Below are 13,792 nucleotides of genomic sequence, written 5' to 3'. Positions count from 1 at the left end.
TTAAATTTGGGAGTTTGGGGCCAACGTTTCTTTAAATATTCTTTATGCTACTTTCCCTCCTCTCCTTCTGGGTATCCTATTGTATATATGTTGTTATGCTTGATGATGTCCCATAAGTCTCCTATGTTCATTCTTCTTAATTCTCCTTCCTTTCTACTCCTCAGACTGGATAATTTCAATCAACTTATCTTCAAGTTCACTGATTGTTTCTTTTGCCTGATCAAAGCTGCTATTGGCCCCTCCTCCTGTCTTCCTCCCTTCTCCTCTTCTTTCTCTCTCCTCCCCTCTTCCTTCCTCTCCCTCCTTCCCTTTTCCCTCAGCCATCCATCCTCCCTCCTTCCCCCACTCCTGAAGAGCATGCCACATGGGGGACGGGCTAGTTACTTGCTCCAATGGCGGGTGAGCACGGTGTCACCCCAGCCCTGAGTGCTGGGAGCCACCTGGCCTGCATCCAGCCTCCCTGATTGTCCCTTTTCTAGCCCCATGCCTGCACCTGTGTGCCCTAACACATTGCACACCGAATAGCCATGGGCCCTGAGTAGCCACCACCCCGATCATGCACTGGACTTGCCTGCAGCAGCACAATGAATGATTTTAGAATCAAGAATATGGACCACATAGCCCCTGTGGCTAACAGTTACGGAGGGACACTCAGGCACCAGCCAGCCTTTGACACTTTTTATGGGTCTGTGTTTGCTGTTTTTCACTTTCTAAATAAAGAGCAAACATGTAACAAACCTGCACGTTGTGCACATGTACCCTAAAACTTAAAGTATAATAATAATAAAAAAAGACCAAACACTGTAAAAAGTGCCAACAGGCTTGGATTCAATTTCTCATGACTTGCCAACTGTGCATTGCCCTTGTTAACTCTGTATAGCAAGGCTGTGATGACTCAAGCTTTAAAAGCTACCTTCAGTGGCTTCAAAAAGGAGAAGCAGTGCTTTGGCATTCCAAAGAAACCCTGGCTGTGGAGTAAGCAGTAAGTATGCCAGGGGCTTCTCTGCTCTACCAACAAGTTCAGTCTGGTGAACGTGAATCTCCAGAGGCTTAGCATGAGTGGCCAGGTATTGTATAACCTTGGCAAGGATTACTTTCTGGAGCTGGTACTTGACTTTGTGGATGACATTTTCTGGGAACATCTGGACCAGATAACCGAAGAAAGCCAAGAAAAGACAAAAGATCAATATAAAGAAAATTCATGCCTGAACTCAATTCCTCATTGGTTTAACAACAATACATCAGGTTTTGGCATAAAGCATGTACCCTATGGTATGCAAACACACAATTACCCCAAAGGCAGCCTCCTGGACAGCATGTGTCCAGCTTCTGCACCCAGCGTGCTCAGCTCTGAACAGGAGTTTCAGATGTTCTCCAAGTCTCAGCTCAGCTCTGTCAGCCTCAACTATGCTCCATCAGTCAGGACTTTCTAGGCAAGTTGAATTTGCTCACCAACAATTCTGGGAAGCCTAAAGACCACAAATCCCCTGAGAATGGTGCAGACATTTAAAGCTGTCTGCTTTTTTAACATTTAAATCACGAAGCAGACAGCTTTGAGAGCTCAGGCACCTGGAACAGCCAGTCATCCTTACTGGATGTGCAGCAGGTTCCTTTCTTCGAGAGCTTCAAAGAAAACTGCAGTCAGTCTCCCTGCCTCAAAAAGTTGACCATGCCTTTCAAGGATTACATCCAAGAGAGGAGCAACCCGGTGGAGCAAGGCAAACCAGTTATACCTGTGGCTATGCTGTCCGGCTTCACAGAAAGTGGACCTATTCACCCACAGCAGTTTCTCCTGGAATTTTAGACAGTCTTGCCAGTCATTTCATCAGCTGGAATAGGGACAGGTGGGAGTTTAAACTTGCCAACGCTGACAATGTTGCCTGCCAGTGGGGAGTCAGGAAAAATAAGCCCAAGATGAACTACAAGAAGCTGAGCCTGGGTTTACCTACTGTTATGACAAGAACATCATCCATAAGATGTCGGGAAAGTGCTATATGTGCTGCTTTTTGTGTGATGTCCAGAACTTGCTGGGGTTCATGCCTGAGGAACTGTACACCATTCTGGGCTTCCAGCCAAACACAGAGGGCTGAGGTCTTTGGGACCACCATGAATCAGCCCCAGGCCCGTGGACTGATTGGGAAGCCCATCCTGACCAACTACTCCAAGGACCCAGGAAAGACACGATTGAATATGTCCAGGAACGTCTCCAAGAAGCAGTGGACTTATTGCATCCAAAACCACACCTCTTGACCAGGGTTTCTCTCTTGTGGCAGAGAAGGCACAGCTACTACTACTCACAGTGCTTTTAAATTAAAATGGTCGAGAAACAGGCACTGGGAAGCCATCCTGACTCCTAGCAGGCTATGGGAAGGGATGGTGCTGGCTGTTTGAGAGTCTCAAAGGAGCAAGCATATCATGAATGCACATAAACTATTTTTCCATTTTCTTTTGTGTTTTGCAACCAGGAATAGAAAATGCAAAAACTCCCTCTTTGTTTGAGAGGGGTAGGAAGGTGGGAAGTAAGCAGCCATGCCATTTCAGAAGTCAGCTTGTATTATTATTATTATTTGAGACAGGGTCTTGCTCTGTTGCTCAGGCTGGAGTTCAGTGGTGTGATCACAGTTCACTGCAGCCTCCACCTCCTGGGCTCAAGCAGTCCTCCCATCTCAGCCTCCTGAGTAGCTGGGACCACAATTGTGTGCAACCACGTCCAGCTAATTAAAAATACATGTATTTTGGAGAGATGGGGTCTCACCATGCTGCCCAAGCTGCTCTTGAACTCCTGGGCTCAAGTGGTCCTCCCACCTTGGCCTCCCAAAGTGCTGGAATTACAGATGTGGGCCACTGCACCTGGCCTCAAATTTCTTTTTTACTCAGCCATTCCAAGGGTGAGTTGAAATACCACGAAGCTCCCCTACCATGTTTCAATGACTTCTCTCCTAATTCAGGATTGGCTTGGTTGCTGTAAACCTTTTACTATATTCTAGAGTTCCAATAAAACTTGATTCTGACAGTTTTTTTCCCCAGTGTTTTCCGTGTTTCTTGAAAGTGACTAGTCCCTGGGTACTCTACTCTGCCATTTTCACTAACGTCACTCAATTCTGTGAGTGATGTTTTGAAGTTTAAATCCTTACGTTAACATCTTGTTTAACAGCATACGCTCCTTTTCTGAAAGGAATAACACATCACAAGAAACATATAACTAGAAATTTATCCAGCATTAATGAACTTGTGAAAATCAATAAAATGATTTATTTTATATATGCAAAATCAAAATCTCTTTGTACACTTTAATTTTTGCAAATTCATACAAACATAACAATACTGCTCCATATAAACTTTTGTATAAACATTAAAGGAAATATACACATTTTTTGTTCTTGTGCTTCCAAAGCACAGAATGTATAAGTCCATCTGAAGACTTTCTATCATCACATGCAAGAACAAATGTCAGAGGTTGGGGGCAGCCTCAAGTGCACTTTGTAATGTCTCCAGACAAAAGAGAAGAGAGTTGGAGGTAGATTGTTTGGTGACTCTCCCTGCCCCTTCCCACAGAGAAATAAGTTACCCAAATAGCAGCTTCTTACTTCTTTGATTCAAACTATCCTGAATATTGCATGGTTTAAAAGGCACAACTAGGAATTGTTGAAAACTTTGTTCAGCACACATAAGATTGCCATTTCTTTTCTGTACACCTATTCTTTCTGAAGGACACAGTAAGAGCACCAAGTTGTGCTCCACTTGCAGGTGGCCCCTGGCCACTCTGAGAATGCCTGGAATGGCAAAGTTCAAATGAGTGACCTCTCATTACCCGTGGTAGGGGCAGCGGTGTTTACTGAATTTAGCCTGCTGAATTAATAACATCAGCTTCCTCAATTGAGGAAAACAAAACAAAACAATTCATACTTTAAAAAATTATTAAGGCAAAAGCCCAGCTTTCACTGCCAGATAATCATAAAATTCAAAAGCCCCACTGCTTCTTCTTAGCATCTGGAAAGCAATTCCCTTGACTCAAACATTCCAGGAGGCTTCAACAATATCCTGTTCCATCCTACAGCACAGAAAACTTGTCATTTTTTTCTCATTGGTCTTTGCACTAACATGATGATCTGCTGTTGATGTGATTAATGTTGTTGAGAAGGTGGTGGGAATCTATTTTTTCTAGTACCTTCTCAAGGTACTGAATTAGGACTCGTCTTTTAAACCTGAAAATAAAGAGCAATTTTATGAACCAAAAGATACTTAAAGTACTCATGATGTTCAAGGCACTGTGTGGGATACAAATTGAAGCTTACAATCTACATAGGAATATAAAGATTGTCCTCATGGAAAGATATGTCTTAGAGCAAGTACCAATAGTGGCAATTGAGGGCCCAAGCCTACCTGAGGCTATGATAAAAGTAGAAGGATGAATGAGTTGAGTTCAGATAACATAAATCCAAATACTTCTGGAGATAGCCTTAACTATGAGTGAGGGCCAGGGTTTGAGAAAAAAGCAAGGCAGAGCCTATTCCTCTCTTTGTCCTGCACTGGGCCCTACTGCTCTAAAAACAAAAACAAAAAATTGAAGAGTTCCTGTTTATACCTACCTTGCGGCTTCTTTGATGGTAAATTCAACAAACTGTTTCTTCATCTCCAGAGGTCCTTGCACTTCTTCAAGCAAAATGAAAATTCTTTCATATTCTGAAGATATTTAAAAAACTTCATTATTTTTATAAAGATGAATGGGAAATAAAATTTAATTGTTGTACAACCTTAGTAACTGTTCTTCATGAGTGGAAAGTTAGATGTAGTTTGTATTTTAAACATTCAGATCAAAATATCTGCATGCATCTACTAGGACAACCCTTGTTAACACTAACCAAATGTAGCAGGCTGAATAGCAGCTGCTTAAAATTGTCCACATATTAATCCCTGGAACCTGTGAATACATTACCTTATATGGCAAAAAAGACTTTACTTTGCAGGTGTAATTAAGTTAAGGATCTTGAGATGGGGAGATTATCCAAGTTTATGCATGTGGGCCCAATGTAAGCACAAGTGTTCTTATAAGATGAAACAGTAGAGTTAAGGTCAGAGAGAAAACATGTAAAGACAGGAGCAGAGGTCAGAGAGGAGAAAAAGTGCTAAGGGTGTTTTCATGAAGATGGAGGAAGGGGCCATGGGCCAAGGAATACAGATGGCCCTTAAAAGCTCGAAAAGGCAAAGAAAGAAATTCTCTCTAGAGCTAGCAGAAGGAATGCTGGTCTGCCAACACTATTTTGGCCCAGCAAAAATAATTTCAAAATTCTGACTTCCAGAACTGTAAGATAATAATTTGTATTGTTTTAAGCTAGGAATCTTTTGATAACTAGTTACAGCAGCAAAAGGAAACATTACAAGAAATAAGGGGAAAAAACAGGAAAATATAGACTGTACCTTTTTAGTTAAAGCAAGAGGAACTGCCTTAAACTATGTGAAAGCCCAATATTGCCCCCAGTGTACCTCAAGGGGTAGCTTGAATCTATAGTGAATCATAGAATGACAGAGACCTCCTGGTGCATTATTGATAGATGTTCTTTCACTACTTACTTCGTCCAAACTTTCGAACTTCCTTCATTAATTGATGTTTTATATCAGCATTGATTCCTTGTGCCATAGCAGGAGTGATTTGTAATGTATTTGGCATAATTCCCAAAGTAGATGCTACTGGGTCTTTTTGGTCATCTACGGAGAGATTGCAGTTTTTGGCTCCTCCTACAAATGCGTTACTACCAGCTTTTTGAATCAGCCCATCTTTGCCGAGACTTGTGAAGTCGTCAGACAGAGAATCCAATTGGTTGGGTGGCATAAGATCTCCTGTCATATTTATAAGCTCTGATGGAGCAGATTTTGACAGGAAGCCATCAGGTGTGATCTGACCATTTTCCATCTTCTCCTCATGGCCATCGTGAATGACAGTAGCATCTGGAAACCAAATGAAGAAGTTGAGCTGTGAGGTAAGTGTATTATGTCAACCCCACAGGTATATCCCTCTGATGCTCAATTTCTAGGAAATGATCTCATAAAGCAGGATGATATACCAGGTGGCGATCTGAGACCCCTCAAATTGAGGCCACGACACATAATACAATAAAACCACCTCTTATTTTCTGGTCCTATGAATACATATGGAAACCAAGTAAGACAGTACAACTCTAAACACACATTCACAGATCCCTGGTACTCATGCGTTAGTGTCAGCTTGTTATGCTTTACAAGTTGAAAACAGCAAGTCTCACTTCATTTCATGATTTCTCAAATTCACATACAACCTGCCATGCTTTACTGAGCTGGAAGCCAGATAACTTGGATACACCACAACTTGCCTCCTCTTTACATCAAATACATTCTGAGAAAATAGAGGCGGCCATTAGTGCTGAAAGTTCTATACGCACTCCATCACCAAAAATCCCTTTTAGTATATTATCTTCCTAATCCTTCTTTTCTGTGTCAGAAAAGTACTTTCTTTTCACTCCAGATCTGACACCTCTTTCATTTATTCATCGTCTGTGGCAGGCAGTGTGTCGGGAGCTGGAGATCAGCAGTAAACAGCCCAGAGAGCAACGTTCCCTGCCCTTGTGGAGCTCACATCCTCATGGGGCAGTCAGACAGTACATGCACAATGAGCAAATGAAACAAGCAGCATTGGGCTGGCGTTGGGGAAGCCATCTACAGGCCTGTGGGAGACAGCAGCAGAGGGAGCCCCAGGGGCTCCCGTGTTAGGGGAAAGTGACAGAGGCCAGGCCGTGCAGTCTTGCAGACTAAAGCTGGTTCAGGGTCCCTTCTGAGTGCTCAAGAGAGTTGAGGATGGGTTTTCAGGAGCGACATGGCATGATGTGATATACATGCAGACATAATTATCTGGCCATAGGGTTAGAGAGTATGTGATAGATGGGGGCTAGATTAGAAACATGAAGCTGGGATAAGAAGGTATTGTAGTAGCGTGGTGAGAGGCCACAGCAGTGTGCACTGGAGGGATAGAGAGAAATAGTGGGATTTAGGGATTATGTTGAACATCAAGTTTCCTGAACTTGTGAAAGGTATCAAAGCGAGGGAAAAATAAGAGAAAAATCACGATGACTCTACAGTTTGTCACCTGAACCGCTGGGCAAATAGTGCTGAACTGTGGCAGGAGCCAGGGCACAACTGCCCTCCAGTGCACTCTTCCCGACTCTGGTTCAATGATTTCAGGTTGACAGCTTGACTTTGATAAATATTAGCATTATTTACATGAAGGAAATCTGCAAACACTACAATCTAGAGCTTCTCTACCCTCCTCAACCCTGACAGATGTTAAGGCTTTATTGGAACATATCTGGATGGTGTCATTATCTGCAATGTGGAAGGCTATAAGTAGAGCTGTTTTGGAGAGGGGCAAGTTCAAGAGTTCAGTTGAAACTCATGAATCCTACTGAGTTTTATTTGTCTATTAGACACCTAAGTGGAGATGCATGTCCACAAGTAAGTCTGAGTCTGAAACTGAGGAGCAATTTATATTCTAGAGGTATAAATATCAGAGTTGTTGAAACATAAATCAAATTTAGAGCCCCAAGACTGCATGGGGTCACCTAGGAAGAGAGTGCAGTGAAGGACAGGAGAGGTACCAGGATTGAGCTTTGAGGCCCTATGATATTTAGAGGTGGAAAGAAAAGGCAAAACCAGAAAAAGAGGATGAAAGGGAGTTGCTATTAGAGGGAAAAGAAAGCTATGAGCTTCTGGTGTCTGAGAACCCAACATACACATGGAGGAGGGAGGGAACAACTGTGTCAAATGCTGCGGAGAAGGAATGGCAATGTGCTGCACACACTAGTGACCTTGATGAGAATGTTTCAGTGGGGCTGAGGAGGCAGATACCAGACTGCACCAGATTAGAGCATGCATAGGTGGTGATAACACAAAGAGCAAGTGCAGATCCAGTCTTGCTGAGTCCGCTTGCTCCTACTGCCAGGGAAACCTGCTTTATCCTCCTCACCCTTGTAGCCACTCCAAAAGGTTGCAGCAAACATGCTCACCTCTTTCCATTTCTCCATTAATTACTGTGGTATTTACTTGCTAAGCAATGTATTCATTACTGTTAATTACTATGTGTTAATTACTATATAATTATAATTTTTTTCACCTCATGTAGATTGAGATCCTTGAAACAGGGTTTCTGCTCCCTGTGGGGTTTATTGTACCTACCACATAGATGATTTAGTAATGGCTTACTTAATGAACACAAACTGAACACAAAGGAAGGAACACAAAAAGGAAAATAAAATTGTTTAGCGTCTTAGTCCTCTAGGAGCCATAAGGAAATCACAACCACTACTCTATACCTGTATGTACAAGGGTGGGTTTTATGAGGTTTGGATAAGATGGGAACCACGAGGCTGAGGGTGGTCCCTTTCCGCCCACATGGTTAGTTACAGTAGGTGGTGTTTGTGGTTTCCTCAACAGCAGGGACATACTCCGCCTTCTCTTAGATGACATAGGACTGTTGGGTTCCCCTGGACGTTTCACTTTGTTTTGTGGCCCTGCTACAAACTCATCTGCTTCATCAATCATCATTCCCTAAAAAACACATAAATGAATGTATTTCATTAAAGACCAAAATTCCACTATTATAAAACTGCAAGCACTCTTAATATGCGTACATAATCAATCTTGCATTATATCACTAATATGTCTTTTTTCTTTCATTTTTTTCAATCCCATGCCAGATTAACTAATATAAATCTCTTTTTTTTTTTTTTTTTTTGAGATGGAGTCTAGCTCTGTCGCCCAGGCTGGAGTGCAGTGGCATGATCTCGGCTCACTGCAAGCTCCGCCTCCCAGGTTCACACCATTCTCCTGCCTCAGCCTCTCCGAGTAGCTGGGACTACAGGCGCCCGCCACCACGCCCGGCTAATTTTTTGTATTTTTAGTAGAGACGGGGTTTCACCGTGGTCTCGATCTCCTGACCTCGTGATCCGCCCGCCTTGGCCTCCCAAAGTGCTGGGATGACAAGCGTGAGCCACTGCGCCTGGCCAACTAATATAAATCTTAATCATGGGCCGAAGATTTACCTTACCCCACTCCAACTTTGTTCTTAGAAATATGCAACTCAATTTTAATCCAATTTAAATGGAACAAGGAGGAAACTAACATACAGGATGTTGTCCCAAGCAAAACATACTACAATAATGATTAATCAGAAAGCTTGCAAATAAGCAGCATTATTCAACCAAAATGAGAGAAGTTACGAACTATTTTGCATCAACTCTTCATAAGGGAAATAATTTCTTTTTTTATGCTTCAAACTCGTATCATTAAACAACATTGATTACCACTGTACGGTATGCTGCATGTAAATGTTGAAAGGCAAGCAGGTGGAAAATGTAACTCCCGCATCTGCAGCCTCACAGGGATTCAAATATGCCCACTTTGGTGCTGGGCAGGCAGTGAGGAGGCTTTTCATTCTTGAGGGGGTAGATAAAAGATGAGAGGCAGCAGTATAGAAATTTAGCCAAGAGCTGTTCTTGTCCAAGAATAATCCAAAAATATGTGCCCTCATTATTTGAATAAAATAATAATAAATGACTTTTCCAAAGGATTTTTTACTCATAAACAATACAGAAAGGGGAAAACATTTTCAGAGAATTAACTACATGCCTGTTCGTGTTGTAAACAACGTACATGTACTCACTTAATATTATGCAGAGTTCTATTAGTTAGTTAGGTGTAATTTTTTTTTTTTTTTTTTTTTTTTTTGAGATGGAGTCTCACTCTGTCACCCAGGCTGGAGTGCAGTGGTACGATCTTGGTTCACTGCAATCTCTGCCTCCCAGGTTCAAGTGATTCTCCTGCTTAAGACTTCCAGAGTAGCTGGGATTACAGGCACCCACCACCATGCCTGGCTAATTTTTGTATTTTTCGTAGAGACAGGGTTTTGCCATGTTGGCCAGGCTGGCCTCAAACTCCCAACCTCAAGTGATTTGCCTGCCTCAGCCTCCCAAAGTGCTGGAATTAAAGGCGTGAGCCACCTCATCCAGCATAGTTAGGTGTAATTATTATCCCCAGTGCTACAAAATGAGGAAAGCGAAGCATAGAAAGATAAATTGAGGATTTGGGTGAGGTGGAATACCTTTCAATCTAGTCTTGTCACAAAAGAGATTATTGTGTGGTCTAAGCCTTAATACCAATGGTCTCCTCCATGAGTGCAGCTATAATCCCATTTGTTTTCATGCTTCAATGGGCAAGTCAGTATACCACACACACACACACACACACAGACACATGCCCCACATTTAGATTTTTAGTAGGACCATTCAAGTAAAATAACATCACTTAGTACTTCATATTTCAAGGGACACATTCATCATTTTCTAGATCATGCACTACAGATATGAATCATGGAAACAGGAAATAAACTGTGATTTCGATATTAAAGAAATTAGTGTGTGGTGGAATGAATATAGACTCTGGAGTGAGAAAGACATGGATTCAAATCCTTGCTCTTATGTGCTATGTCACAGGTAAGGCGTTTGACCACTGCGGCCTTTGATTTCTCCCTTTTAAAGGACAAACAGTAACATCTGTCTTACAGAACAGTTGTGAGCATTAAGTGAGATCATTTAAAACACCAGCTCCTACTAGTACTCAATACATGGCAGCTCTGACTTTATTCAACCAACACACTCTTGCATCAGGAGGCTCCCACTAAGAGCCTTGGTGTCAAATTTTATTGTTTAAACAAACAAACGGAGAACCTCTGATTTGTACTCATCTTGCCAAAAAGAAAATAATTGTATAGCAAGAATATCCCAATTTAGGCAAACATAGGCATAGGTATCCTACCTTCTTATCTTGTTTAAATGGATTGCCAAAAGTATGCAGTCTTTTGGGTTGGTCTGGATCAATCTCTCGTAGTGGAGAAGCCAATGTCTTCAGATATTCCTGATAGTTACCCATTTGTGCAACTGGAACACTATGAAGGGAATCTGCAAAATCACAGGAAAAGGAATTGATGCTTATAGCTGAAGCGTATGGTCCTTTCGAGAAGACATGATCATAGTTTGGTTTAGCAGTGTGTATCTTGGCATCAAATGGTATTTAAAGTCTCGAATCTAGCATTCTAGGATCTAGAATCATCTCTCTTCATCCCAATCATAACTTAGTCTACCATTACTACTGCCTACAGGCTCACATCGCTAGGATCAGAACAACTCCCTTGCCTTCAAACCAGGTTTGAGAATGGGCTGACCCTACACCACCATCCCAACTCAAATCACCACATAACTTCTGCATTTCCAAGAGTCTAGGCTCTATGGCATTCGCTTATCATCCAGAGAATCTTGGTTAGTAGGTCTTAATCACTGAGAATTTGATTAAATCTGTAGGTTCTCTTCCTAGAAAAGCCCTCTTACACACAAAACTTTGTGTATAATTTCAGGGAATTGACCAGAATAAGATTTGCTCATTTTAGTAAACAGGTGAGCCTTTTTAAAATTAACAAAATGGAGTAAATGGAATTTGTAAATAGTCACAATTATACTGGATACCATTAGGTTGATTACTTTCATTTAAATGACGTATTCTCTACTGAATTTATCACAGTAGGCTGAGTGTTACAGTGCTTGGGTGTGCAGATTGGGAAATCTGACAGACCTAGGTTCTGCCACTTTCCAACTGGCTAAACTTGGGCAAACTACTAAAATGCTCACTCTCAGTTTCCATGTCCATGAAGTGGACATAAAAACAGTATCTATTTCCTGGGGCTGTTTGAAGCTTACAATAGCTAAAGCATGGCACGTGTAGTGTACGTGCTGATTAATGCACACTTGCCCTTAAACTTGAAAAAAAAATGTGCCTGGTAAACAGACATAGGGATTCAGTGAAAACAGGCATTTTAAACATTAAAATACTATAAAATAGCCTACTCATTATGCAATAAACACCTCCTGTAAGTCATGCCTGGCATTTTCCAAAAAAAAAAAAAAAAGTATTTCACAGTTATTTTACCTTCATCTTGTCCAACAATAAACTTGTGTGTTTTCAGCAGATTGGATCTCATTCTGGTCAGCTGGTCTAAAAGACCTCTACGGGGAATATCATAAGCATTTCTGTATGTCTGAGGTTTCAAATCCTATTTGAAATGAAACAAATAATTTCAGTTACTCCTAAGGCTTTTAATATAGAAATGTCATACTTATCCCTCTTAAAATGTTATTGAAGAGTGTTATATCAATACAACTGACTATAGTAGAATTTTCCCAGTGGCAAAATTCCACTTGCTAGCCTTGTTCTGCGTTGTAACACACCTACAGGGTATTAAAGCCACTGGGACTATCCCTTTTCAAATATGTCATTTAAAACACCAAATCCCGAGATTGATACCTGTGGCCGCCTTGCAGGACCACTGCTCGTACTCTAGATGTATTCCTCTGGCAGCCATGGAGGGGAGGTGAGCTGCTGGGATCTCCCTTCAGGAAAGCAATGGCTGATCCTGCAAGGAGTGCAGTTAGCAGAGAGCCTCCCGCTGCTGTGGTGCCATGGGGATCCGCTGCAGCACTGAGCTGAGGCCATGCCCTTCCCAGGCTGCCCATGGCCAGTAACAGAGAATGGCAGGGTGTTAGGGCCTGGCCAGCTCTGCCCAGCGTGGCCCTCCTCTATGGGAAATCTTGGTGCTAGAGGTCCCCACTGTGCTGGCCAAGACTTTCTCCAAGCTACATCAGTGTCTGAGCTTCTTCACACCCAATTCTCCTTCATTCCTCCCTCCTCTCACAGGTGATGGGTCAGCTTTGTAGCTTGGAAGCTCTGCCTGCCTACTCCAGCTTCATCTCCTCTTTATCTTTCATGGGCGTTACCCACAAAACATATCTTGTCCATTTAATTCCATATTGATATCTGCTGACAATTCCTAAACTGGTTCATTATTAACTACTAACTCCAAAATAGGATTGTCCCTTATTTCAAAACTAAAGGAATATGAAAGACATAAATGTATCAGACAAGTTCAAACAAATACAAACTATTTATGTCACAATTTACCTTGTTTAAGAGCCCAATTTGGAAGCCAGCAAATTCTTTGGTGTTCAATTCTGTCAGTCTAAGCGCAGTTTCCCCTGTGATTTCTTTCAATAGTTTTCTAAAATTTTTATTGTGAGTCAAGGACATGCCACCTCCAGAATGATTTTTCACTTTAATTCCAATTTCCTGGGGAGGTTTCTTCCCCACTGATGCTAGTATTCGTTCTGACTCTAGTTTGGTCTAAAATGAAAGTACATAGTATGTTATAAAAACATCTACATTATCACTGTCATTTTTACTACTTAAGAAAGATAATACTTTCAGAACCCCACAGAACAATTTTCAATTACAAATCACAGAAAAATGGATAATTAAACATTTTCCTGTGCTTCTTTGCACTACCACAGCAAACAGATAGGGGGCAGGAAAGACAAATAATATATTTTTTTCTTGTCTAGTGTCAAAATTATAATAAAATCATGGAGAGAATAAAAACCATGAATAAAAATTTCATTCATAGACATATAAAAGCACATTTTGTTACTATAAAATCTAGTCTAAGTGAACAGGTTCATTTCAGACTCAGACATAAAGGTTTAAGACTCTATTTATACATGTAAACTAGTGCTAAAATTCAGATCACATCGACTGGCATTATATCTGAAAAAATTAAACTATTTTTCTCTAATATTGGACTATCCAAAAAAGGTCTGAAAATATTAAACTATTTATCTCTAATATTTGACTATCCAAAAAAGGTCTTAGAAGATAATGCTTAATT

General features: G+C 41.3%; 1 protein-coding gene and 1 pseudogene across 14 annotated transcripts in view; one reads left to right on the top strand and one right to left on the bottom strand.

Annotated features, from left to right (window-relative positions):
• Window positions 1-584: 584 nt before the first annotated feature.
• On the top strand, window positions 585-2,090 carry LOC129475417 (protein C-ets-2-like; annotated as a pseudogene).
• Window positions 2,091-3,224: 1,134 nt separating this feature from the next.
• Window positions 3,225-13,792, bottom strand: part of INTS6L (integrator complex subunit 6 like) — a 58,789-nt gene continuing 48,221 nt past the window's right edge. For 5 of the 14 annotated variants that reach the window (XM_063634294.1, XM_063634297.1, XM_055267280.2 and 2 more), the window contains 7 exons: window positions 13,033-13,251; window positions 12,004-12,127; window positions 10,840-10,982; window positions 8,340-8,574; window positions 5,572-5,946; window positions 4,590-4,683; window positions 3,225-4,205 (listed from right to left, as the gene is read on the bottom strand). In XM_063634294.1, the coding sequence (XP_063490364.1) occupies window positions 4,097-4,205; window positions 4,590-4,683; window positions 5,572-5,946; window positions 8,340-8,574; window positions 10,840-10,982; window positions 12,004-12,127; window positions 13,033-13,251 (1,299 nt within the window). In that variant the 3' untranslated portion in view covers window positions 3,225-4,096. Of the gene's footprint in view, window positions 4,206-4,589; window positions 4,684-5,571; window positions 5,947-8,339; window positions 8,575-10,839; window positions 10,983-12,003; window positions 12,128-12,373; window positions 12,488-13,032; window positions 13,252-13,792 lie in introns of those variants that run through there. The other 9 variants (XM_063634295.1, XM_063634299.1, XM_063634300.1 and 6 more) reach the window with 5 other exon arrangements.

The sequence above is a fragment of the Symphalangus syndactylus genome, chromosome X (assembly GCF_028878055.3).
Source record: "Symphalangus syndactylus isolate Jambi chromosome X, NHGRI_mSymSyn1-v2.1_pri, whole genome shotgun sequence".
NCBI lineage: Eukaryota > Metazoa > Chordata > Mammalia > Primates > Hylobatidae > Symphalangus > Symphalangus syndactylus.
Note: the sequence above shows the minus strand (reverse complement) of the source record. Positions and strands in the feature narration are given on the sequence as shown.